This window comes from Brassica rapa, chromosome A05 (assembly GCF_000309985.2).
Source record: "Brassica rapa cultivar Chiifu-401-42 chromosome A05, CAAS_Brap_v3.01, whole genome shotgun sequence".
NCBI lineage: Eukaryota > Viridiplantae > Streptophyta > Magnoliopsida > Brassicales > Brassicaceae > Brassica > Brassica rapa.
The window spans coordinates 20,211,582-20,237,557 of NC_024799.2; the positions used below are offsets into that span (position 1 = coordinate 20,211,582).

At 31.8% G+C, this 25,976-nt stretch overlaps 5 protein-coding genes across 7 annotated transcripts; 2 read left to right on the plus strand and 3 right to left on the minus strand.

The window, feature by feature from the left end:
• Window positions 1–57: 57 nt before the first annotated feature.
• On the plus strand, window positions 58–1,882 carry LOC103869329 (reactive Intermediate Deaminase A, chloroplastic). Its single transcript, XM_009147390.3, has 6 exons — window positions 58–358; window positions 595–710; window positions 810–854; window positions 1,253–1,326; window positions 1,411–1,460; window positions 1,578–1,882. The coding sequence occupies exons 1-6, from the start codon at window positions 172–174 to the stop codon at window positions 1,670–1,672; spliced, it is 567 nt and encodes a 188-aa protein (XP_009145638.1). The 5' UTR covers window positions 58–171; the 3' UTR covers window positions 1,673–1,882.
• Window positions 1,883–6,325: 4,443 nt separating this feature from the next.
• LOC117134209 lies at window positions 6,326–11,521 on the plus strand. 2 transcript variants are annotated; one of them, XM_033292253.1, is made up of 5 exons: window positions 6,326–7,881; window positions 8,106–8,432; window positions 8,512–8,640; window positions 8,753–10,347; window positions 10,509–11,521. In XM_033292253.1, the coding sequence occupies exons 2-5, from the start codon at window positions 8,316–8,318 to the stop codon at window positions 10,765–10,767; spliced, it is 2,100 nt and encodes a 699-aa protein (XP_033148144.1). In that variant the 5' UTR covers window positions 6,326–7,881; window positions 8,106–8,315; the 3' UTR covers window positions 10,768–11,521. The 2 variants fall into 2 exon arrangements, with proteins under 2 accessions (XP_033148144.1, XP_033148143.1); XM_033292252.1 differs by having other exon boundaries at window positions 6,326–8,432.
• On the minus strand, window positions 10,928–14,006 carry LOC117134386 (ABC transporter F family member 4-like). The gene is made up of 16 exons (XM_033292687.1): window positions 13,990–14,006; window positions 13,684–13,912; window positions 13,568–13,612; window positions 13,415–13,489; window positions 13,258–13,335; window positions 13,074–13,172; window positions 12,930–12,986; window positions 12,743–12,841; window positions 12,527–12,655; window positions 12,368–12,439; window positions 12,209–12,280; window positions 12,050–12,121; window positions 11,891–11,962; window positions 11,699–11,770; window positions 11,533–11,604; window positions 10,928–11,428 (listed from the first exon to the last, which is right to left on the minus strand). The coding sequence occupies exons 1-16, from the start codon at window positions 14,004–14,006 to the stop codon at window positions 11,318–11,320; spliced, it is 1,371 nt and encodes a 456-aa protein (XP_033148578.1). The 3' UTR covers window positions 10,928–11,317.
• Window positions 13,746–17,459, minus strand: LOC117134210 (DUF724 domain-containing protein 6-like). Its single transcript, XM_033292254.1, has 5 exons — window positions 16,813–17,459; window positions 16,279–16,725; window positions 15,934–16,209; window positions 15,758–15,845; window positions 13,746–14,945 (listed from the first exon to the last, which is right to left on the minus strand). The coding sequence occupies exons 1-5, from the start codon at window positions 17,098–17,100 to the stop codon at window positions 14,053–14,055; spliced, it is 1,992 nt and encodes a 663-aa protein (XP_033148145.1). The 5' UTR covers window positions 17,101–17,459; the 3' UTR covers window positions 13,746–14,052.
• A 2,163-nt stretch (window positions 17,460–19,622) lies between these two features.
• Window positions 19,623–25,888, minus strand: LOC117134056. Of its 2 annotated transcripts, XM_033291557.1 has the most exons (8): window positions 22,426–23,789; window positions 22,295–22,342; window positions 22,125–22,208; window positions 21,959–22,042; window positions 21,652–21,869; window positions 21,494–21,575; window positions 20,944–21,381; window positions 19,623–20,824 (listed from the first exon to the last, which is right to left on the minus strand). In XM_033291557.1, exons 1-8 carry the CDS (start codon window positions 22,687–22,689, stop codon window positions 20,732–20,734), a joined length of 1,311 nt encoding a protein of 436 aa, XP_033147448.1. In that variant the 5' UTR covers window positions 22,690–23,789; the 3' UTR covers window positions 19,623–20,731. The 2 variants fall into 2 exon arrangements, with proteins under 2 accessions (XP_033147448.1, XP_033147447.1); XM_033291556.1 differs by lacking the exons at window positions 19,623–20,824; window positions 20,944–21,381; window positions 21,494–21,575; ... (2 more) ...; window positions 22,125–22,208; window positions 22,295–22,342 and adding an exon at window positions 24,662–25,888 and having other exon boundaries at window positions 22,436–22,826; window positions 22,907–23,344; window positions 23,562–24,431.
• Window positions 25,889–25,976: the final 88 nt, after the last annotated feature.

Consider the following 25,976-nt stretch of genomic DNA (forward strand, 5'->3'; position numbering starts at 1 on the left):
AATGTAAAAAAATGTTTTGGAAGACAAAAGGAGGAGACACGACCAGGAGCACGAGTATCATCTGCTTAAAATCCCCCATCGCTTCGGACATTAGCTTAAAGTCTTTCTCCTTCACCTACCATTCTCTCTCTCTCTCTCTCCCCTTTCGTACCTCTCGACAGAGAGAGTGAAATGACTTGGTCCGTCTTCAGATCCATAAACTCTCCAACTCTCGACCTCTCCGCCGCACTTCGCTCCACCCGCAGCCCTTTGTTCGCCGCCGGTGCAGGCTGCGCTACCCTCGCTGGTGTTTCTCTCTTCCGAATGTCTTCCAGATCTCCTCCTTTCGCTTCTCTCAGTGTCTCAGCTTCTGCTTCTGGTATCTCTCTCTCTCTTCTCTTCTCTCCTCTCCGATTTGGCTTCAAAGTTTCCAATTCTTGGTGGCATTTGCTAAAGTTTTGATTTTGATGATTGCCCGGAACGAAAGTTTTGATTTTGATATCGATTTTGCTGAACTCATCTGTTTATTAGTATTGGGTCTTAAAGCTTTTCAGTGTTTTAGGATGATAATGAGAGTTATTGACAGTGTTGAATTTTGTAAAAAAAAAAATGCAGAGAAGAAGGAAGTTGTGGCGACAGAGAAAGCACCAGCTGCTTTGGGACCATACTCTCAGGCCATCAAAGCCAACAATCTCGTTTTCGTTTCCGGTGTTCTTGGTCTTATACCTGAGGTTTTGTTTCACGGCTTTGAATTATATTTACCTGCAAAATGAAAATTAACCAATACTATGGGTTCTAACTTCTCTTTTTGTTCTTTGTGTGTTTACTAGACTGGAAAGTTTGTTTCGGACAACGTTGAAGATCAGACTGAGCAGGTGAAGTTGCTTCTAAACTGTCATCATTGTCTTTACAAATATTGCTTTTGTTTACACTAATTTTTTTTGTGTTTGGGTGATCTATCCAGAGTAAAGGAGATGTTAGGTTGTCTTAGATGTTTTTTGTTTGACAAATTGAAGTGTGAAAATATGAATGAAAAGTAACTAGTGTGCCTAACTTAACCTTATTTTAATCTTTACCTTCGCTACACTGGAAGAAGCCTCTGGAACTTATGAGCTTGTTTACTTTTGAACTGTTTCATTTGGTATATTTTAGTCTTCAGAGTAACTGCTAGTGTATATCAGTAGCAAGGTTTAAATTGCTCTGTTTACCTTTCCTGATACTGTCTGAATTCTGATTGTTTTATTATTTTATTTTTTTGTTGGTACTATCGAAGATACTCAAGAACATGGGGGAGATACTGAAAGCTAGTGGTGTTGATTACTCCTCCGTGGTGAAGACAACGATCATGTACGTCCTACTCAACAGAATCATCCATCCGTATGAGTTGATGAATCTTGAATAGAAACTGATCTCTTTGGTTTTCTTCCACAGGCTTGCTGACTTAGGTGACTTCAAGAAAGTGAACGAGATTTACGCCAAATGTGAGTTCATTGATAAGAATCATTAGTGTTCTTACTTTACTTTTAAAAAATGCATTATAACTAGTTTTAATGTTAGTGGGAAGTATTTTGAACCAATTTTTCCTTTGTCTGGTGCAGACTTCCCAGCTCCTTCACCAGCGCGATCGACATATCAAGTCGCAGCTTTGCCACTAAACGCCAAGATTGAGATTGAATGTATTGCAGCACTCTAGAGCACCATCAAATCTCATCCAGGAAGAGTTTTAGATTCGGAAAATGTCAGAACAAATAAGAGGGGCTTATCATATCAACCATTAGGTTGGTTGTAAAACCCATACCCCTATCAAGAATAAGTGATTCTATTTTAGGACCAGCATGTTGTGTTGACTTGATATTTATTGAGTACAATATTAAATTTGAAACCCTTTATGATTTGAGGTTCATAGCTGGTGTTTAGTTTACTAAGAAGTAAAAAACTCCAGTTTGAAAAGATGACTTGAAACTAAACAAAGTTTATTTTGCTCAAAACAAAAACTAAGCCAAATTTATCTGTTTGGGCTTTTTTTCTGGCTTTTCTTCTTGCTGCCAATTTGCTTTTAATATTTATGCACATGATTTATATTTGTCATTCATATCAGCAGAAACTCTATAAATTAATATTCGATAGATTACCGTACACTATAATTCAATAAATTTTTCCGATTCCGAGTTAGACCGAATCAAAATAAGATACAAATCGATAAAATAATAAGACAGTTTTTTTTAAAATCCTATGTAAATAAATATATGGTCCCGTTGAAATCATAAACTTATCTGTAAATATTTGTATTATTTGCTTTATTTCACAATATAATTATCTCTATATTTTCTTAACATTTCAATATATTTTGCTTATATTTAGTAAAATTATATCTAAATAGCATTTAAATTTTATAAATCATATTTTATCTACACCAAATAATATAATAAATTTGTGAAATCGAATTTCAAAATTTTAATTAGTGTATATGCGGTAAAATCAATTACTTTTTATGTTATAAAAATATATTCTAAAATATTAAAAAATCTAGAAATGTAAATTTTTTGTAAATTAATAACTCAACTAGGATAAAACTTGCACCGTGTGCATGGTGAGTTTATTTGTATATATTATTCGATAACTTTTTTATATATTTGATCATTTTATTTATACGGTTGCTCAAAAACAGTTATACATATACAATATTTTTTGTTGTTATTATATAATTTATTTCATATGGACCAGATCAATTTTTATTAAAAATTATGGAACTAAACTATAATTAATATATTATGGGTTGATCGAATTGGGCATTAAACAAATTATGACACAAAAACGTTATTTTTTTCCACCGAATACATTCTTGAAAAAATTGAACAGTATTGTTTGCACACTTGAATTATTTTGACATTTTATCTTCCATATGGTTTTGAAAGGTTTCAGGTCAATCATCGAATTGATACATGTCATTTTAATGATTTTAGTCGTATGTTTAAGGAAAACTTACATTTTCTAATTCAAAGTCGTTCAAAAAAATTCAAAATATAACATATAAGAAAAAAATCTAACATATAAGGTTTCCTCATTTTTGTAATTTAAAGTCATTTAAAAAAATTTAAAGTATAACATATAAGATTTCCTCATTTTTGTAATTTAAAGTCATTTTAAAAATTCAAAATATAACATATAAGAAAAAATATATTTTTTATTATATGGTTAATGTGGTTGTTTAAATTTTTTAATAATAGAAAATTAAACAAAAATGAATAAGGATCCAAAAATTGTTATCAAATCTTTATTATTCATAGTCATTAATTGTCATATATATGTAAATCATATTAGGTAATTCCGTAGTTTTTATTTAAGAAAATAATACATGGTTCTTATATTTTGGATTAATATAATGTTCTTTAGTAATTGGATTTGTACCAATATTTTTTCAATTGATTATTAAAATACCACGTAAGCTAAATTGATATCTTAATTAAGTATCGCCTAAACATGATTTTTTCTAATTTGTACAAACTTAATGTTACAATTTTTTAAATGTTTCTCAATTAATATATAGGGGGTTGGTTTAGTGGTTTACTAACGTGGTTGGTAATTATCATTGACTTTTGATTCTATTGATACTGGAATTTGAAGTTTTGGTTGCAACATCTCATAGTTTTTTTGTTATTTATATAAAAGTGGAAGTGTCTCCTGATTAAAGCAAAAAAAAAAAAGCGTCTCTCCCATGTTAAACATAGACGATTGTGCACTGTTGGGAAGCCTTTGGATAATATTATTAGATTCTCCAATAAGAGAAATCATTCAGATTTTCTAGAATCGGATTCGAGCTATTGTCACCATTTTTATGTATATTTTGTAACAATCTTTTCTTAAACACAAGTAATACGTGGAAGCCCCCTTAGTCCAAGTTTGACTAAGGATTCATTAATGCTTCTACACCATTAGGTTTATGTTTCAACTCCTGGAAAAACCGATTCATTAAACAATTATGCAGGCTACAGAGAAAAAACTTACAAGAGATCTTCAACATAGTGCAAGTAAATTCGGTCAGGCGTGATCTTCGTAGGATATCTCAGATGATGCAATTAGGCGTAGATCCTTATAAGGCATGTAGTATTGTCGGTTGTCAAATCGTCTATGTAATCTTTCTCATAATTGTAATATCATAATAAATCAGCGTTAAAAAAAAGACAAGTAATATTTTTAAGAAATATATATATAGTATTTTTCAGTTTTGTATTTTTTTTTTGACATCAAGTACTTTTCAGTTTTGTAACTATCTATGTATATTATTATTTAAGATGTGATTTTGATTATGTATCATAATCCCCATAATTTTAGGATAAGTTGAATTTTTTTTAATAATAATATTGTTTAAAACTTTATATTAATTAATTTATATTAATATTTATCATAAAATTTAAAATAATTAACTAATAAATAATAAATATTAACTAATTCTAATGATAACATCATAGTCAGGTTTATTTTATATTCAACTTATATGTTATTAGTTTTCTCTAATTTTAAGGTGAGTTATTAGTTTTAATAATACAATTATTTAAATTATATCTTAATGAAATAAGTAATAATTAGTTAATCATTGAATATATACACATATATGTCGTTAAATATAAATTTTATAATTATGTTAAATATTTATATATATATTTAATATTAAACAATTATATTCCTAACTAAAATATTTATATATGACGAAGATTAAATAATTGTTTTTATCTTAAAAGTCACAAATGTATTCACAATAAGATATATATTTAAAAAGTAAATTATCCGACAAAATAAAATTGATTAAAATGTTAAAAATATAAAGAAACATGAAAAATAAAATAAAAATATTAATAACATAAAATGATTTGATGTTAATCAATTATTTGTAAATTTCTTTTTTCAGGGTTTATGTCTTTTCGATAAATATTTTTTTTAATAACTTTCAGTCTAAATTATCTCAAAGTGATTCTTTTGTTCTGAATAAATTTACCATCATTGACAATACCACATAATGTATAATGAAATCGACTACGGCTTAAAACCATCAAAATAACCTTTGTGATGATTTCCTGAAAGAGTTGGAAATAATTACTTCAAAAATTCAAAAGCAATATTTAGATGCCAGTATAAAAAGGAAGCCTTAGCCCATGAATTTCTATATTAGAGTATTTTTCTAATTGGTGTATCTTATATATTAAAACAGAAGTCACAACTTTGATTCATGTGTGATTTTTTTAAAAATGGACATAATGGACCTATTCATAGAAATTTATATTATATTTTAGTTCAGACTAATAATAAATAAAATTTTTAAAATATTTTAATCATAATATCTTTTGATATCTTTTCATTTTAAATATAAATATATTTATTTTAAAATTCTAACAAATCTGTTTAAAAAGATTTTTACAAGATCTTCATTTTCGAAATTATATTTAAATATTTTTGCTAATTTCGAAATTAGTTTAAAATATTATTATACATTAATATATTCAGTTATATAAAATTAAAAATAAAAAAATCTATAATGTTTTATTTATTATATAATCATAATCAATCATATTAAAATAAAATTATTATATTGAGCTAAATATAATAAAATTGTATTAAATTTATATATTTATTTATTTTATTTTTGTAATTATAAAATATTTATGTCCAAAAATAAAATCTAATATGTTGGTAAGATGGGTTAACATTATCAAACTATATAATACATGTATAAAAATTAACATGTATTTTTTTTAAGTTAATAATATAAAATCTTTGTAACTACTTTAATCATAATATATTTTCATTTTAAATATAATATATATTTATATATTATATTTTAAAAATTCTAATAAATCTGTGTAAAAATATTAAACAACAACTTAATGTATTTTAAGTTATCGTTTAAAATGAAAATAAATAAATTATATCCTATTTTATCTACTTTATAGTCATGATCATGTTAAAATATAATTATTATACTAAAATAAATATGATAAAATTATATTCAAGTGATAAATTAATAAATTTTATTTTCATAAATATAAATTATTTATTAAAATATAATATGATGATAGAATAGCTTAAAATTAACAAACTATATAATACATGTCTAAAAATTAACATATCTTAGACTTTTATATATACAATAATAAATTATCTAATATTGGTAAAAAGAAATCCAGTTTTGAAAGACGGGTCAAAATTTAGCATAAATTAAATACAAAATAATTTTTAAATATATTTTCTCATTAATATATTAATTTTCTTAATAACTAAATGCAAATACAATAAGATAAATATATAATAAGAAGTAGTAAATACATACGGTTTAAACAATTAATTAATTATAACATGTAAATTATAAAATTATTGTATTTGAAATAGTTATATAAATATTTAAGTATATGATTAACATTAAAAATATATACCACTTATGTTCTAAAACAATAATTTATGTATAGAAAAGTGAAAACAAACACCCGTGCGGTTGCACGGGTCAAAATCTAGTCCTAGTATTAATCTATGTTCTATTGGTGTATCCTAATATTTAGATGCCAGTATAAAAAGGAAGCCTTATTCTAATAATTTGTATTGTAGACATTATTGATCAGATTGTGAATTGTTAGACCTCCGAAAGATATCATCACAAAATAAAGATATTCCACTAAGTTAGAATTAACTATTTGTGAGATAAAATAGTTTTATTAAGCATTTAATTTTATATTATATTTAATCTCATAGGTGATAAATTAGTTAACATATCATTGCAAATATATACTATATTGTAAAATATAAATTGTGTACTTATGCTAAATATTTTGTATATTTTGAATATAAAATCAGATTCCTAACTAATATAAATTAATTTGCATTTATACATATGAACGTTAAATTAATTTGGGGAATTGCCACTAATACCACTTTCCTAATACCACTTTTCAACTTTACACTTTTCAAATTTACCTTTAAAATTTTAGTGGGTAAAGTACCATTGTACCCTTATTTAATCAAACATAAACATAAGTTTTCTCCCACAAGAAATTGAAAATTCAAAAACCCCTAATCGAGAGATTGATTCCGGCGATCGAGAGATCGATTCCGGCGAAAGAGAGATTCCGACGAGAGATCGATTCCGGCGAGAGAGATCAATTCCGGCAAGAGAGATCGATTCCTTCGAGAGAGATCGATTCCGGCGAGAGAGATCGATTCCGGCGAGAGAGATTCGATCCGTCGAGAGAGTTTCGACGACTTCAGCCATTTTCACCGGCGAGATTTGATTATTCAGACGACATTGACGTCCGACGAGATTTGGCGAAGACTACAAGCTCAAACGAATCAATCTCTCTTCACGAACGTAACAAAGTGATTTTCGTCTCTTTTCTGTAATTTTCGCTTGGTTTCTCAAAATCGATCGGTTTCTGGGAAGGAGACGAATTTTTCTCATGAAGTTTTCGAATCTCAGATTTATAAAACCTTATAAATTTTTAGCTATGAGGAATATAGTTTTATGTATTTTTCTTATTGATATATCTTGTTGATCATTCCTTCTCTAATACCCATGTTCTTTATAATCAGGTTATGGTGTTCGAAATTTGTTCTATATGTGGAGAATGGAAACTAATAAATGGAATTCACTGGGATTTCATAGTGGATGATCAACGAGGATCCTCTCTTAGTATGATTCATGAAGATATCAGCTACAATGATTTGATTGTGGCTGTTTTAGAAGATTTTGGAATTGATGGCAACAGAAACAGTGTAAATCTTAGCTATGCCTCACCTTCAAAATTAAACTTTGGTACAAAAGAGCTTCCTCCAGCATTTATTAGGAATGATCGTCAAGTAACATCTTATCTGAGCAAACTTAAGGAGAATGGAGACCTTCATCTATGTGTAACCATTAAGGTAACTGCATGAAACTCTTTTGCTAACTTGTTTGTTTATTAGAGTTATCATTTATTTTATAAGGTAGTATGTAGTAGTAGTGATTTGCTCATTGCTTGAAGAAGTTTGCCATAGCAGTATCTATTACATTTATAAGACCTTATAATAATAGTTGTGCATTTTGCAGGATCATTACCACATATATTTTAACTATTAGCTTTTATGTTTTTTTTTTAATGTTTCAGAGAAGAACTCAATTATCACCAATGATTATGTCAAATATGATCCAGCCACGGGGTGGAAATAGTAATCATGATTTGTCTATTGCTGGAACTAGTAATCCGCGTGAGGTATTTATTACAACTCTTATTTTTATAAGGCCTTGTAAATGATTATATATTTAGCTTTATCTTTTTATGTTTCATTACAAGATTCATTACTAGCTTTATGTTTTTATGTTTCAGAGAGGAACACAAAAATCACCATTGATTATGTCAAACATGATTCAGACACAAGATGAAATTTCTAGTACTCATGATTCGCCTATTGCTGGAAGTAGTAATGTATTTGAGGTACTTTTCAAAACTCTTACCTTAACATTCATAATTATAATGTCTTATAAAGGTAATAAATACATGTTTAATTTTCTAGAGAGGAACAAAAACACACGCGGAGACTGAATGGAACAGCATTCAGAGAGTTGACGAAGTCTCTGGTATACAACATACTTGTATTAGCGACAGTCTTATTTCTCCTTCAAGTGGTCTTGTTAGCAATAAGGTACATATAACTTTTTCCTCTGTCAAATATAAATATATGAGAGTTTAATCAATGTCTTATAATGGGTTATAAATTCTATTTTTAATGTATATGTTTCATGTTTTTATCTTAGAGAGGATTGGACTCGATTGGACTTGCTGTATATGGGTCTGGAAAGTCAAAATTGCCATCTTTCTCCAGTAGACGTGGTAGAGAAAGCATGGGAGAAGATATCTTGTCTCCCAGTTGTGGTGATGATGATGATTTGTTCTGCGGGAAGTTTTTCAAGGATAAAAAGGAAATGAGCACAAAGTTGAGGTTGCATGCAGTTAGTAAAAGCTTTGAGTTCCACACAGAATATTCAGACAAAACACGTTATGTTCTTAGTTGTGTGGATGAAAGATGCAGTTGGAGTTTTCGTGCAAAATCAGTTAAAGGATCTCAGAGTTTTTTTGTTCGTCATTATGTATCTAAACATACTTGTGACACTTCTCTGAGAACTGTTAGTCATCGGCAAGCTACTGCAAAATTGTTGGGAACTATGGTCAGCAATCATTATGAAGGAGGAAAGATTGGGCTGAAACCTAAACAGATCATGGAAAAAGCTAGAAATGATCATGGTGTTGTGATTACATATTCAAAGGCTTGGAGGTCTCAAGAGCACGGCCAAGATATAGCTAGGGGTACTCCTGATGACAGTTATGAAGCTTTGCCCAGTTGGTTTCACATGATAAAAGAAAAGAATCCAGGTTCTGTGACTTTTATCGAAGTTGATGCTGTTGGGAAATTCAAATACGCATTTTTGTCGCTTGGTCCATCTATCAGAGGGTTTAAGTTGATGAGGAAGGTACTTTCTGTTGATGGTGCCCATCTGAAATCAAAGTATAAAGGGACTCTACTTGCTGCCACAGCACAAGATGGTAATTTTCACTTGTATCCTATAGCTTTTGCTATAGTTGATTCTGAGAATGAAGCCTCATGGAGTTGGTTTATGAAATGTCTGAAAACCATCATTCCTGATGAAGAGGATTTGGTTTTTGTCTCTGATCGTGCGGCCTCTATTGAAAAAGCTCTTTTACAACATTATCCTGTTGCTCACCATGGAATCTGCATCTTTCACTTTCAAAAGAATGTCCAGGACAATTTCAAAAGTTCAACACTTGTCCCTTTGGTTGTTGAAGCTGGTTATGCCTACACCAAAGCTGATTTCGATTGCTATTTTCAAGAGATTGAGGAGTCCGACATTGTATTAGCAGATTATCTTCGTAAAGCAGACTTCAGGAAGTGGACCCGAGCTTATTCTCCTGCTAATCGCTTCAACATCATGACGTCAAACTTGGCCGAATCTATAAATTCTTTGCTGAAAGTGAGTCGTGAGTATCCAATTGTCTGTCTTTTTGACACTATTAGGATGATAATGACTAAGTGGTTCACTGAACGACGTGAGGAAGGAGTTCGTCACATGCACCCTGTCACTGTCGAAGTGGGGAACAAGATGAAGGAGCTATATGATTTTACGTCTCGCTTCCTTGAAGTTTCCAAAATCAATGATTCAGAGTTTGAGGTTAAGGGAGATACAAGAGATCAAGTGGTGAATTTTCAAACAAGGCATTGTTCATGTTTTGTGTTTGATATTGAGAAGTTTCCTTGTGCTCATGCAATTGCCGCTGCAAAATCTGGGAATAAGCACGAAAATGATTATGTCGATGAGTTTTTCTCCAATGAAAGGTCCGTTCTCTCAGCCATTGTGGTAATACATCAGCACGTTTATATATGTTTACAAAATTGATCAAATTTATAAGGTTTTATAAATATTGTTCTACAACACTTCTTTTTCATTTTTCTGTCTTTATTGTACCTTTATTTAATTCTCTTAATTTTCTTATTAGGTTTACACTAGCATATTCAGAGAGTGTATATCCTGTTGGTGATAAAACATATTGGGATATTCCTCCCCATGTAGCTTCGTTTGTTTGTCGCCCTCCATCTACACGCTTTCCTAGTGGGAGGAGGAAAAAAAAGAGGATACCAAGTTCGTGGGAGTATGGAAAATATCGGCCCATATCTAAACCATCACCCAAGGCTTACAAATGCAGCAGATGTGGACAGAAAGGACACAACAAAGGTAGTTGTGTAAGGCCTATTTGATAACAGAGTAGTATAAAAACTTGTGTGCAATTGATTATTTTATATGATGTTATAAGAGAGAATTGGAATCGAATAGATTTTGGGGAACCTTTTACTATTACATTTTATCGTTTTATAATGATTTATAAAGTTTACAGGTGTCTAATAGAAGTTATGTTCCTTTTATTTTTACATCTATCATTTTATAATGCTTTATAAATTTTGCAGGTGTCTAATAGAAGTTATGTTATTTATTATACGAAATGTGTGGTTACATAAACTACCCTTTATAAATCATTAGGATTCAGATTAATTGTAGAAATTATATGTTCGTTTGATATCTTAGCTTACTTGCATGAACATAAATAAAATATGTTTCCTTAGCAAAGGTTTAAGGTACAAACCAAAATATATTTTCCTCATCATGAAGGATTAAGGGACAAGCCAAAAGATGTTCCTCATTGAAGACATCATCAAAAGATAACACACTAAAACTGAAAAAGTTCCATAGATATTTGTTAAAAGTACTAAAAAACTGAAAGAGCTTCATTTCTTCAAATTCGCGATGCTTCTAATCGGCATTTTTAAGATCTTCCAAAACACTTCCTATCACATCATCAGCTGAATCTTTCTCAAATTGTTTCTTTTGTTTTTTCGATTTGGGGGTGCCAACATTGTGTTCCTTTATAAGCATAACAATTAAGAAAATCAGAAATGATAATTGGATGTAGTCAATGAAATTTGAAAGAATATTTTATAAACCATTATACATAGAGAGATATTTACCTTATTTCCTCTTCCATTCTTCTTTGTAAACTTCACGTGCTTTTTAGATGCATCCTCATTCCCTTCTCCATCCTTCAATTTTAATGACACAATAAGTAAAGTTACATAGAGCATATTAAACATTTAAAAAGTCAATCAGTTTATAAAGACTTATAAATCAGCTTACTTCATTGGTTTCTGCATGATCTTCTACTTGTTGTTGTACTTCACGTGGGGGTGTTACACCTTTCTTCTTTCCCTTATATTACAAGACAAATAAATAACTTAGCAATTTCGATTTTAATAACAGCCTTTGTAAATCAGAAATGATAATCAGAAAGAACATTTTATAAACTATTATACACAGAGAGATATTTACCTTAGTTACTCTTTCACTTTTCCTTGTAACCTTCACGGGCTTTTCATATGCATACTCATTTTCTTCTCCATCCTTCAATTTTGATGACACAATAAAAAAAGTTACATAGAGTATACTAAACAACATTTTATAAAGCATTATACACAGAGAGATATTCACCTTAGTTCCTCTTTTACTTTTCCTTGTACCCTTCATGGGCTTTTCAGATGCATCCTCATTTACTTCTCCACCCTTCAATTTTGATGACACAATAAAAAAAGTTACATTGATTATACTAAACAGCATTTTATAAACCCTTATACACTGAGAGATATTCACCTTAGTTCCTCTTTTACTTTTCCTTGTACCCTTCATGGGCTTTTCAGATGCATCCTCATTTACTTCTCCACCCTTCAATTTTGATGACACAATAAAAAAAGTTACATTGATTATACTAAACAGCATTTTATAAAGCATTATACACAGAGAGATATTTACCTTAGTTACTCTTTCACTTTTCCTTGTAACCTTCACGGGCTTTTCATATGCATCCTCATTTTCTTCTCCATCCTTCAATTTTGATGACACAATAAAAAAAGTTACATAGATTATACTAAACAACATTTTATAAACCCTTATACACTGAGAGATATTTACCTTTCTTCCACGTTTCTTTGAACCTTTCACGGGGTTTTCAGATCCATTTTCCTTAGCACCGACGTCAACATCTGTATTGACTTCTGTGTCATCCTCTTGTTGTTGCTCCTCTTCCTCTTGTTTCTGTTCCTATTTCAATTAAAGGATTACATATTTATAATGATTTATAAATTTAAAACGATTGTTCAGTTTATAAAGATTTATAAATCAGTTTACTTCATTGGTTTCCGGATTTTCACTCTCTTTATCACCGTCGTCCACATCATCTTCTGTATCCTCTTCTTCTTGTTGTTCCTCTTCTTCTTGTGGCTGTTCCTATTTAAAAAAAAAAAGATTACATATTCTTAATGATTTATAATTCTATAACGGTTTTCAATTTATAAAGGGTTATAAATAAGCTTACTTCATTGACTTCTGCGTCATCCTCTTGGTGTTGTTCCTCTTCCTCTTGTGTCTGTCCCTATTTCAATAAAAGGATTACATACTTATAATGATTTATAAATTTAAAACGATTGTTCAGTTTTTAAAGATTTATAAATCAGCTTACTTCATTGGTTTCCGGATTTTCACTCTCTTTATCACCGTCGTCCACATCGTCTTCTGTATCATCTTCTTGTTGTTGTTCCTCTTCTTCTTGTGGTTGTTCCTATTTAAAAAAAAAATTACATATTTTTAATGATTTATAATTCTATAACGGTTTTCAATTTATAAAGGGTTATAAATAAGCTTACTTCATTAACTTCGACTTCTACATCATCTTCATCTTGATGTCCTACTTCACGTGGAGGTCTTACACCATTCTTCTTTCTCTAATATTACATGAAAAAAAACTAGCTTAGCAATTTCGAATTTAATAACAACATTATAAAATATCAAAAATAAAATAACCTTAGCGATTTCCTTTCTTTTGGCATCTATATAAACTCCTAAAACTTCATTTTCGTCAAGTTCATAATCGGCATTCTGTCAATTTACCTGAAAAATTTTATGTGAGCTCACACACATTGTATTAAGAATATGAAGACGTTATAGATAGCAAACCTTGGTTTTTGTGGCGGCTTCAGTTTCTTTTGACTTCTCAGTTTCCTGTTACAAGTTAGAAGCATATGAATCTTTTTGTCATTTACAACACGAAACAAATATAGAAAGTAGTTTACCTTCACAGTTTCTCCACGAATGTTCAAAAGACCTTCAAGGTACTTCACTCTTTCTTCAAGAGACACTACCTTATTATTGAGGAATTCAATCTTTTCTTGATCAGTTGCATCAATCCCAGGAACAGAATTATTTTCGTCCACTTCAGCTTCAGCAACGGCAATGTCGACACTTCTATTGAGCCAATCTTGTCTCTTCAAACGATATCCTCTTTTGACAAGATCAACAACTCTTCCAAATTCACAGTCAACATCTTCAACCAAGTCGCTATGCAATCCGGGATCTCCAAGGATACATTTGACATCAACCTGACAAGTGTTTGCATATGATCAAACAATCGGTAAAAGAAGAATGCAAAGACTAAAACAGTTTTATAAAACATTATAAACGGTTACCTTCTCCATTTGGTCGAATCTGTTAACCTCCTCAATAGTAAGCGCTTTGGTTTCTTTCCAATGCAAGCACAAGGGAAACTGAATTCCATCATCGCTAATACCAAAGAATGTGCCTAGTTGATTCACAGAAGATAACGCCCAGAGCTGAAGCGCATATATAAAGCCACAAATCGCGTATTGATTATTCTCCGTCAGCTTTGCATAGGTAAAGCTCTTCACTTCTTTCAGTAAATAATCAAAGGCCAAATTCCCCCAGGGATACTTGCAAAACTCTTTGAAATTTCTAGCTCTAAGCAGACGCTCTTCTGGAATACTTGTCACCGGATTGCTTGCCATCAATATCCCTTCCACAAGGATTGTAGCTCCCAATCTTAATCTCTGATCAGCAGTAAGCTCTTTACTCTTTTCGACAAGAAGCTTAAGCAAGGTGTTTAGAGTTTGATTCTTGTTCATCCATGGATCTTTCTTCTTCTTTTTTGTTGCTGAAGTCTCGGCTTCATCTTCATCTTTATCAACAACACAAGGCAGACCCGTTGTCAAGTGGAATTCTCTTAGAGAAAACCTCATTAGTTGTTCTCCAAAAGTAAACCACAAACCCTTCTCGCCTATATCAATTCTCCTTAAGAGTAAGTGATGAATCAAATGCCTTGAAAACACCATAAGCTTCTGCTTCCTTCCCATCTTAATTACCGGAGCCAAGAATGAATCTTCAAGCTTCTTGAATTCTTTGCCCAAAAGGGTTTCAACTTTACCAACCAACTTCAGATTGGAGCGCTTGTTAATTCTTTGCAATACGACTCCTTTTGTACCAGTTTCGGAGATTCTTTTTGGCAAAGCAATCTTGTCATTAGACTCACTCATCGTTTCACCTGAAACAATTCAAAATGGCAATGTCAAAGATATGTTTTATAATGACTTATAAAGGTTTTGTTTATCAACACTTGTAAATCATAATAGATCATTCTAAAATCGATTAACCACATCAAAAACGAAAGAACTAGCAATGAAATATATCGCAAATGACAGAGTGAGAAGAAGAATCGCTAAGAAGAACCAATAACATTACCGGAGTTAAGAGAAATCGATGGTGAAAAGTAGGTTTTTGTAACCAAAGAAATGTAGAACGGCGGAGTATAAATAGAGATCAAAAGATGCGCTTCAGCTCTGTATCAGAAGAGACGCGAACGGAGGAAGATGATGAAAAGTCCCGACTTTTTACCCTAATTCGTGACGGTTTTATTTTTTTTACTCTAAGGCCCAATTTCGATTATCAATGTTTAAGGCCCAAGTTTATTTATGGTTTAATGCTTAGAAAATAGTTTTATAAACTATTATAGATTAACAAGCTTCTGCAAAATATTTATATGCTTTTTAAAAAATTTTATTAACCTTTATAAATTATTATATAGAGATTCATAAGTCTTTATAAATTAATTATTGTCAAAATTTGTAAATCATTTTATACAGATTTATAAATCTTTTAAAATTATTTATAGGTCTTTATATATTACCTTATTTTATAAATCTTCATAAAACCTTATAAGCCCTTCAAAATAATTGTCAAAATTTTATATAGATTTAGAAGCCTTTGTAAACTATTTATTGCTCTTATAAACTACACATATTTGTAAGTCTTTATAAATTATTTATAGGCTTTTATAAATCATAATCTACATTTTACCTCGTGGTATCTCTTGAGGGTCTATGATTGGAGTGACTACATCATCCATCATATCTTCTGATTCATGAGGTAATGGTAACTCCTTTCCCTACACATCATTAGTAAAAATATATAGTTTAAAGATAAGAAAAAGAAGCCTATGAGAACACATATATAGGTGATAGTCTAAAACTTACATATATGGTTTCATGGTTTTGTGTTTCAGCCTCAGTGGCTTCTAAAACAGAAGTGTTTCTGTGTCTCTCGAGAGAGGATGTGATTTCTGTGGCATCATCATTCACCTTATCCTCTTCATTGGATTCTAAAACAAGTGTGATACTAGGGCTCTCTTGATCGGATCTGATTTTGGTGGCATCATCATTCAACGTATCATCTTCATCGGTGGCAAGTGTGTTACTAGGACTCTCTTGACCGGGTCTGATTGGTGTGCCAGCATTATTTTCAAATTCTCTCTGCAAAAATGGTGTAGGAAGATTTTAAATTGCACCAAAAATGAATACAAATTATGTGTGAGAAAATACCTCATGTGCGCGAATCCAACTACCACCACCTAGCCACTCCATTGACAGCCTAATCTCAGTATAATTAAAAACCGCATCCTCTTTTGTGGCAGCGAAATACACTTTGTATTTGTTTTCAAGGAGAATTTCCGTCACTCGACCTTTGCGCCACCCATGGATAACAACCACTTCAACATAGTCGTTCAGACTGTACTCTGCACAAAGATCTCGAGGAGGAGATGGCCTTATTTTGCAAATATCAACTATTAAATGTTTTCCTTCCGCTTCATCACTCGAATTTTGTGAGATTGTACATCTTTTGATCAGAAATTTTCTTCTATCATCTCCTTGTTTCCGAACTTCTGTAATTACCAATGCTCGGACCCAAATTTTTTCCTTTTCACTTTCACTAATTTCACGGGTCATTTCCACCAACTTCCCTCTCGTAAACATGTGTTGACTCAATACCTTCAATTCCAAAACAATCATATATAAGCTAAAGCCCTCAAACATTCAAAATTTTATAACTTAAAACATACAAAAAAAAAACAATACCTTGTTTTTGCTTTTGACCCATTTGGAGCCGATCCAATCAGCATGAGGTCTCAGTTGGCTTCTGATGAATCTCATTATGTCTGGTGGATCATCAAAGTAAACCAAAAAACTACCATCTGGCCTTTCAACTACGATAACACCAGTCCACCAACCATTATTAAAATAAGCATCCACCACCGACCCTTCCTTGAATACGACACCCTCATTCAGACACTCTGGCGGGACTGGCCGAATAAAACTTCTTTCAATAGTTTCCTTCAAAGGACTTACACCATCTTCGTTGAACATAGTTTTGTAACTAACCCGAAGCTTTTTTCCTGTTACTCTCGTCGGATTTTGCTCGAGGATAGCTCTATACTAAGAACCTCTGAACCCATCTTCTTGAATAGATACTTCTACTTCACAATCTTTGGCAATAGACAAAAGTTTTCCTTTTTCTTCAAATTATTTTTCATCTTCCTGAGGAGGAATCGGAAATTGATATTAGGAGTTTTCAAGGCTCCTAAGACAAATGTTGTAGTATAAAAGATTGTCGAACCAGTTCTGAGGGATATCAAAGCACTGAGAATGCAAGTACTCACTTAATCTAAGTGCAACCAATGATTTAGATGGGTTTTAAACTATGACTAAAACTAGAAAGCAATAACAGAATGATATTTTCTTGACTAAAGGAAAAGAGAACTCATGGGCATAGGGATTAGACCTTGGGTGATCAAGTATCGAACTAAGGATGGCAAATGATCAATCAAACTATCAACCTTAAGCCTAGACACAATTCTAAGCAAGCTCTATGTCTAGATGAATGCTCATTTGCTAACATATCTCAAACATCAAATGTCTTTGGTTGAATAATATGAAAGCAATCATTACTAACAAGTCTATTAGCTATCTTAGTACCTTTAACAACAAATGTCTTTGGCAAAGTATACTAAAAGCCTAGGAGAGTTGTCTCGGGCATTTCATCGAACACCTTTCGGGTGAGAAATGCCTAAGGATCAACAACTGAGTGGCCAACTCAGAAGATGCATTATGATTACTCTACTAGCAAGGAAATATGAATGATCTACACTAAAACATCCTAGCTCTAACCTAATCACCCTTAATCTCCCTAACCCATGAATTCCAAAGGTGATTACTCACTAATCTCCATGATTCCTCTTAAACCCATATTGGATTTCAGATTAATCATGTAGAGAAATAGATAAGAAATCAACAATAACACAAGAACATAACAATCAAAATCCAAGAGATGAACTTCTCAAGAGAGTTCTTGTGTATTTCTCAATAGATCAAAAGATAAAAGATAATCTGCCTCTGGTGGCTACAAAAGATGTTTAAAACATAGGTTTTTCCAAGTGCAAAACGTGCATAATGAAATGACCAAAAGGCCCTTAAGTAAAATAGAAATCGAGCAGATAATAGGCGCGGAGCGACCTCGGCTCGTCGCTCCGACAAGTCGCTCCAGGCTTCGGGAGCGACCTCGCTGGGTCGCTGCGAGAGGTCGCTCCGAGAGCGATTTCTTGTCTCCGGGAACCAAGATGGCGAGCGACTTCTCTCTGTCGCTCTGGACAGGTCGCTCCAAGCTTCGGGAGCGACCTCGCTGGGTCGCTGCGAGAGGTCGCTCCGAGAGCGAGTTGTGTGTCTCCGGACGTGAAAACGCGAGCGACTTTGTGCAGTCGCTCCAACGGGTCGCTCTGGATCGGGAGCGACCTTGGTAGGTCGCTCTGAGAGGTCGCTCCAGGGTCATCTATGACTGTTCGGAGTAATGAGAACGCGAGCGACTTCATGGCGTCGCTTTAGGAAAGTCGCTCTGAGAAGCGGGACACAGCGACTTCGTGATGTCGCTCCGGGAGGTCGCTCCCATGCTCGGTTCGTCCAATGGTCACCTTTTCACCTCTTTTGAGCTCCAAATAACCTCATGTGGTACTCCAGTACCTAATAGAGACTCATGTATGCAAAATGCAACCTAAACATGTCTGAATCCTAATCTATATAATGAAAATGCTCATGGATGAATGGATAAAACAATGCAAATATGCAGGATATCAGAAATGCAGATCACAAAAAAAAAATCAAGAAAAGAAAGAAACTAGGTGAATTAAGATCAAATGAACGACATGCATCCAAGAAACTGAAACAAATTGAGATTTTAGATAAATCAATTAGGTTCCATACAAAAATTCAATTCGATTTTGGAGTGTATATACAAAAGCAAATAGGAATTTCAATTTGATCTAAATTGAATATAAAAAATCAAAAGAGAATACATTGAATGTTCTTGAATTAACTTTTGCTAAAATCGATTCAAGTTGAATTGGAACTGAAACTGAAACAGATTGAGATTTTAAGTCAATCAATTAGGTTTCAAACAAAAATTCAATTCAATTTAGATTGTTGATTCAAAAATGAAGATGAAACTCAATTACCTTTTGCCACGATAATGATTCAAAATGGGGAAGATTGTTGTGTTGATTCTTCTTCTTGAAATTTACGGACATAGAGAAACGATGAAGAAATGATAGAAAACAAGAAAGCAAAAAAAAAAAAACGTGTCATAGTGAAGAAGATGAAGACGTGTCGCGTGAGAAGAGCTAAATTTACTGTTTTGCCATCCCTTTTGGTAAATGATAAAAAAAACAGATAAATCGTTGAGGTCATGGGTCGAACACGGGTTTCTGTCTAAATTGAAATTTTAAGCAACCTCAACTTACCACTAGACCATATTACTTACTCGTTATGATTAGCACGTATACTCGTAATGTTGCTTACATATCATTATTTTTGTATATAAACTGATTTAGAAGCCTTTATAAATTACTTTTTTTATAGATTTATAAGTCTTTATAACTTTTAAATTCCCCTTTATATATCCTCGTATTGGTGTTTACATATCATTATTTTTGTATATAATATTTGTAAACTGATTTAGAAGCCTTTATAAATTACTTTTTTTATAGATTTATAAGTCTTTATAACTTTTAAATTTCCCTTTATATATCCTCGTATTGGTGTTTACATATCATTATTTTTGTATATAATATTTGTAAACTGATTTAGAAGCCTTTATAAATTACTTTTTTTGTAGATTTATAAGTCTTTATAACTTTTAAATTCCCCTTTATATATCCTCGTATTGGTGTTTACATATCATTATTTTTGTATATAATATTTGTAAACTGATTTAGAAGCCTTTATAAATTACTTTTTTTATAGATTTATAAGTCTTTATAACTTTTAAATTCTCCTTTATATATCCTCGTATTGGTGTTTACATATCATTATTTTTGTATATAATATTTGTAAACTGATTTAGAAGCCTTTATAAATTACTTTTTTTATAGATTTATAAGTCTTTATAACTTTTAAATTTCCCTTTATATATCCTAAACTCGATTGATTTTACAAGAGGTAAAAAAACAAGTTTTGTTTTTTATCTTATATAAATTTATATGCCCTTATACATTATTTTATACAGATTTATAAATCATTTTGGTTGTTTATAAAACTTTATAAACCTTAATTCTTTTTTGTTTTATGAACTGATGAGCTCTTGAAAAACGATTTATAAATCTTTATAACTTTTATATACTCCTTTATATATCGTAAATTCATTTGTAATAAACCATTTTGTTTTGATTTTATAAGAGGTTATAAACTATTTGTAATAATGTGTTATAAAGCTACTGAAATACAAATTTACCATTGAACTTTCTAAATTTAAGGAAAACCATAAATCCAAGTCATAAACTCATAATACTCAGAATTCTACAAACAAAGTTTACCAAACACGCATAAAACAGATAGTTGTTCACACATAACTATAAGCAAGCTATAAAGTTTTTGTTCATTCCCACATTAATATTCATTGTAATTCCGAGAAGATATCAACCGCCAACTTTTCTCGGATGATTGCAATTTTTTATTCACTCAGCTTTGTCAAATCCACTATACGCATTGCATGGCACTCTATCAGCTTCAATGCATAAACTCCACTGTCTTCTATTTTAAGAACCTTAAACAAATATGTTTTAGTAATATATTAGCAGATAAATTATAATATAAGTTATTTGATCTGAAGAACCTGGATACAAATCTACCATAAAGATTTATAAGCGGTTATAAAGATGTTACCTGTGGGAAACCTTCAGATACAATTTTTATCGAGAACTTGCTTGTATCCATGCTGACATCTTTGAAGAAGTAGCGAATCATGAATGGGAGAGCCATCGCATATGCATTAACGTAAGGGACCAAACTCGCATCTGTGAACTTCATTGCTGCACAATTGAATGCTGTGATATTTCTCTTCTCCAAGTTGATTACAACTCCAAGCCAATACTTCTCTGCTACTGCAATGGCCGAATAGAGGAAGTTGATATTCTTCTCTATGTTGTACTTGTCAAAGCCTGCTCCAAATTGGAAACCTTTCTTGTCATCTAAAAACTCATCATAAAACTCATCTATTTCTTCAAGAAACTTCACTCCAACAACTAAGGCAGTTTTGTTCAGAAACAAATCTGGATTGTTTATCTGTCTCAGTTTCAGCAACTCAAAACCTGCTTCAATATGCTGAAACAAAAAAAAAACAAATACTCAGAATAGCGATCATATAGTTTTATAAAGAAGGTTAATATAAATTTATAAGGGATTATAAAGAATTTTTGTTCACATATAGTCTAACCGTTTTTGAAAGTTTTTTTCCCGGAGTTTCAATATCCGAAAACCACTTTGCGTATACTATCTCTTGATTGATTCTCAGCTTCCTACATTGGACACTCATACTTTTATGTAGATATCTAGTTTCATGAAATATATAGCTTCTTATAAAATAAAACTTACTTTCTTTTGTTTGACATTTTCCATTCTCTCATTTTTTCTTTTCTTGTTTTATCAACTGGCTCAAAGGGATGAAGAATCGGATGTTTCTTCCTTGCTCCTGTAAACGGTGGTTGTGTATGAATGGATGGTATTTGACCTCTTTCACTTCTTCTTAGCGGAACATTATCTGTATCAGCTTTAAACTTCTTTTGAAGTGGAGGCTCAACATCTTCGTTTACCTACAGAACAAAAAAAAATAGTCCCCTTTTTACAAAGGATTATTAAGTCTATAAAATAAATCAATACTCATAAAGTTTGGAAAACAAACCTGGCTGTGTTGTTGTACCAATCTCTTTTTTATTTTCATTAGAGGTTGGAAAACAGGAATCTCATAAACATCTCTCATAAGAACCTGATTCATGCAAATTGTTTTTATATAATTGTTTAAGAGACCTTAACGATCATGAAATAGTTTATAAAGCTTTATAAAATACCTCATTTGTACCCTTTCCACTATGACTTTCTTGGGAAAGGAGATCAAACTTAGGAGACGTAAATGTTGGATTAGGCGATGAAACCTTCAGACAAAATATTTGAAAATTAGATGTTTATGCTATATACATTAAACTTTTACAAGGCCTTATAAAATATATTAATTTTGTACCCTTGTATCAAAGTTTGGAGTATTGAATGTTGGAGTAGGCGACGTAACCTACAAAAGAAATAAGAAATTCAATTTGCCTATCACTAAATCAAAAAATTTATAAACCTTTATATCATGTTTTAGATTCATACCTGCGACGTTTGTTTCAAGCAACTTTCTGATTCAAGTTTTTCTGTGTCTTCGTCTTGAGTGATTTTTTTGTGTAGTCTCAATTTCCCCAAGAATATTCTCTTCTTCCCTTTGATGCTCTGTACCAGATTTTGCTTCTTCATCACATATCTCTTTTTCATTTTCATCATCCAGTGCACTTCTTCCATCGCCAGAGTTTGCTTCTTCAGCAATTGTATCTTCAGAATTTGCTGCTTCAGCAATTGTATCTTCTTCATTTTCATCATGGTGCATTTTTTTTATCATCAGAGTTTGCTTCTTCATTAATTATATCTTCTTCATTTTCATAATCTTGTGCACTTCTTCTATCACCAGAACTAGCTCCATTTTCACAATTTTCTTTGTTTGGTGAACTGTCGTTAAACTTCAAAAAGACAAGTGAAATCATTAGAGAGGAATAACACGCGAAATTTGATAAGTAATTGGTAAAATTGAATTGGTTACCTTAACTCCTAAAACATTCTGGATCATTACTACTCGCTTATCCAAATCACGAACCATTTGGATTAGCTTATCAAGTTTCTCGCTGTTAGACATGGAATAATTTTTATCTTTTCTTTGCTCCTTATCCTTTTGATACTCTTCATTTTTATTTTCCTCTTCATCTGTCTTTTCCTCTTCATCTTTCTTTTCCTCTTCATCTTCATTATGGTTCAGATCTTCACCATGCTCTGCATCTTCGTCTTTTGTCTTGCGTTGTTGACCTATATCTTCTGTTGCAACAAACATATCCACAAAACCTTTCTCCCAATCGCTTCTCCTCATTTTGTATCCTTGTTGAACTAGTTTCACAACACAGTGAAAGTCAGCATCGTCACTATGTGTTGCCCCCACCAAATGTTTGTATTCCTCAGCCAATCCAATCACTGTGCTAACCTCAACCTGTAGAATAAATAAAACATATCTATGTAAACCTCTTATATATTAATTTATATAGTCCTTATAAAAGTACATTTATAATCTTGTATAAACACATGTCAAATTTACAATCCTACAAGACACCGATTTGTGGACCTTTTCAAGGAGTCCCTAGAAATCCACTTTTCAAACAATACAATACGAATATATTTATATACGCAATACGCTTATAAAAACTCACATTGTTTATCTTCTCCAGCTCTAACACTTCAGCTATTGTCGGAGTTCTTGTTGAGTCCCAATGTAGACACAACGGATCAGAAGAAGAGGATGTCTCGCATGGCTTTCCCAAAGATTTACCAAGCACATTCACTGATGACGTTGCCCACAGATTTATGGCTAGCGCAAAACCACTCACTTCATAACTATCTCCTGTCCAGGAACTTGCACTCAAACTTTTTACACTTCTCATCAAGATTCTATAAGCAGTTTTACCCCAAGCAATCTTGGGTGAGCGATAGTTCATATAACGCTGCAACCTGTCTCTCGGGATTTTAGAACTCGGGTTTTCTGCCATAATTACCGCTTCTGTGAGTATTGCTGTTCCAAGGGATAATATTTCTAGTGTTGGCATGCTTCGTGCTTTCTTTTTAAACATTTCATATAACGTTCTCACCGTAAACTTATCAATCTTGCCCAGCATCCAAATGTATGGCTTCTTCATTATTTTGAACAGCGGCTCTGTTATTGTCTGATCTTCCTCACAACGTAAGCCTGTTGTCAGATGAAATTCCCTTAGTGAAAACCTCATAGGCTGGTCCGAGAAAGTAAACCAGAGATCCTCTCCTTGCGTCAATACTCTTCGCTGCATTAAAAAATGGAACAACTCTTCTGAAAATTGAACCCTGTTCCTTTTAACCAACTTCAAAATGCTCCCAATGTGAGAGTTCTCTATGAAAGAAAACTCTTCTTTTCCTAATATATCTTCCACCTTCTCGATATAATCAATCTTTGAGTGATGGATTATCGCTTTGGAATTATCTGGTGTTTCTACAGCTTCATAAACCCTCCCAGGCAATTTCAAGGTTGTGCAAAACTCGTTGCTATCCAACTGCAATACAAGACAACACTTCTTGAGTTCACGCATTTTATAATTACTTGAAACCCACATTTATAAAGGCTTATAATTTTTCAAAAAAACTCAATGTTCACTATCGATACTATTTCTCTTAGATCTAACTAGAAACATGACAATCCTCAACCAATGTTCTTCTATTTTCTTATAACAGAAATAACAAATTCAAAAAATGACTTGAAACAAACAATAATTTAGGTACTTACTTGTAGAGAATCGTGAAGATAAGAATCATGAATAGGAGAATCGTGAAGAGGAGAATCGTGTATAGGAGAATCGTGTAGAGGAGAATCGTGAGGAGTAGACGACATTTTTTGAGATGAAATTTTGAATCGTATAGTCTGATTGTTATTCGTCGTCACCGGATGCTCTTTCCAGAGAGACGGCGTGACTAGTGAGAGAGAAGACCTTTTGTCGTCGCCGTTGCTAGAATCGCCGTCGTAGCTCTGTAATCTCGTCGCCGTCGATGGCGAGCTAGAGAGATTCGAGAGAGAAGGTTAAAATTGTGAGGGTTATTATTGTCTTTCGGCTACTAAACAATTAGGTATTTGTGAAAATGTCCTCCTCCTGAGTGTAAATTTGAAAAGGGGTACTCAACAAAGTGTAAATGTATAATTTCCCCAATTAATTTTTGATCCATAAAATCATTATCACAATAATATAATCATTACCGAAATAATAAATAACCTATAAAATACAAAATGAAACTTATTAAAGAATGTTCAAAATACAAAGAAACATGAAAACTATGAGAAAAATATTAAATAACATAGAAAAAATTAACAAATAATAAACATAATATAAATATAATCTAAGAGAATGCATAGGTAATGTATTATATTTTTTTCTCAAAGTTTAAGATCTAAGTTATTGATAGTATATGATGTTTATTGGCCATTGCTATTATGTTGGTGATTTATGAGTAGTGTCTCTAATGCTTACAATGCCGTTGAAATTATTTTCAATCACAACTACAATAAATGTTTGATTTCAACTTCAAGTTGCCTAATGATAACTTAATTATTAGAGAATAATTTTATCCAAAATTTAAACTCCATGAATAAAACAAATAGAACTTAATACATTGATGGTCAATATAAATATTAAATTTGAATAATTTATAAGATTAATTTAATGTTTTATCAAATTTATTAATTTAAATAAAATTCATATTAAATCATAATTTTTTGAATATCTACATATTAATTTGTACATGGTGCAGGATATCATCTAGTTTTTATATAATTAACACATTTTATACCAGGTGTTGCTAGTTTAAGTCTTCCCTTCATATTTTGTATTTTTTATGCTTTAAGAGAGTCTTATTTTTAACTAATCTGAGAGTACTCCAGGCTTATGGGAATGCCCATACTAATCTTTAAGGTAAGGTGCAGTCTATGGATAAATCATATCTCCGGATATTCAAATGGGCTAAAAGCAAAAGCTCATATCATGTGTGTATCCAAGATAATGTGACTTAGTTTCGCGCATCAGATGGATCGAACCTTAAACGTGTTTGCG

Coding starts and splice junctions, on each gene's coding strand:
- LOC103869329 (XM_009147390.3), top strand. CDS start 172: ATGACTTGGTCCGTCTTCAGATCCATAAACTCTCCAACTCTCGACCTC. Junction 855..1,252: donor TTGAAGATCAGACTGAGCAG/GTGAAGTTGCTT, acceptor GTACTATCGAAG/ATACTCAAGAACATGGGGGA. Junction 1,461..1,577: donor GAACGAGATTTACGCCAAAT/GTGAGTTCATTG, acceptor TGTCTGGTGCAG/ACTTCCCAGCTCCTTCACCA.
- LOC117134209 (XM_033292252.1), top strand. CDS start 8,316: ATGTTTCAGAGAGGAACACAAAAATCACCATTGATTATGTCAAACATG. Junction 8,641..8,752: donor GTGGTCTTGTTAGCAATAAG/GTACATATAACT, acceptor TTTTTATCTTAG/AGAGGATTGGACTCGATTGG. Junction 10,348..10,508: donor GAGTTTTTCTCCAATGAAAG/GTCCGTTCTCTC, acceptor TTTTCTTATTAG/GTTTACACTAGCATATTCAG.
- LOC117134386 (XM_033292687.1), bottom strand. Junction 13,490..13,567: donor AAGCCGCCACAAAAACCAAG/GTTTGCTATCTA, acceptor GTAAATTGACAG/AATGCCGATTATGAACTTGA. Junction 11,771..11,890: donor AAAGTGAAAGAGTAACTAAG/GTAAATATCTCT, acceptor TTGTAATATAAG/GGAAAGAAGAAAGGTGTAAC.
- LOC117134210 (XM_033292254.1), bottom strand. CDS start 17,100: ATGTTCAACGAAGATGGTGTAAGTCCTTTGAAGGAAACTATTGAAAGA. Junction 16,726..16,812: donor GGGTCAAAAGCAAAAACAAG/GTATTGTTTTTT, acceptor TTGGAATTGAAG/GTATTGAGTCAACACATGTT. Junction 15,846..15,933: donor AAAACCATGAAACCATATAT/GTAAGTTTTAGA, acceptor AATGATGTGTAG/GGAAAGGAGTTACCATTACC.
- LOC117134056 (XM_033291556.1), bottom strand. CDS start 24,766: ATGTCGTCTACTCCTCACGATTCTCCTCTACACGATTCTCCTATACAC. Junction 24,432..24,661: donor ATCTTCACGATTCTCTACAA/GTAAGTACCTAA, acceptor CTTGTATTGCAG/TTGGATAGCAACGAGTTTTG. Junction 23,345..23,561: donor AGCTGGAGAAGATAAACAAT/GTGAGTTTTTAT, acceptor TTTATTCTACAG/GTTGAGGTTAGCACAGTGAT.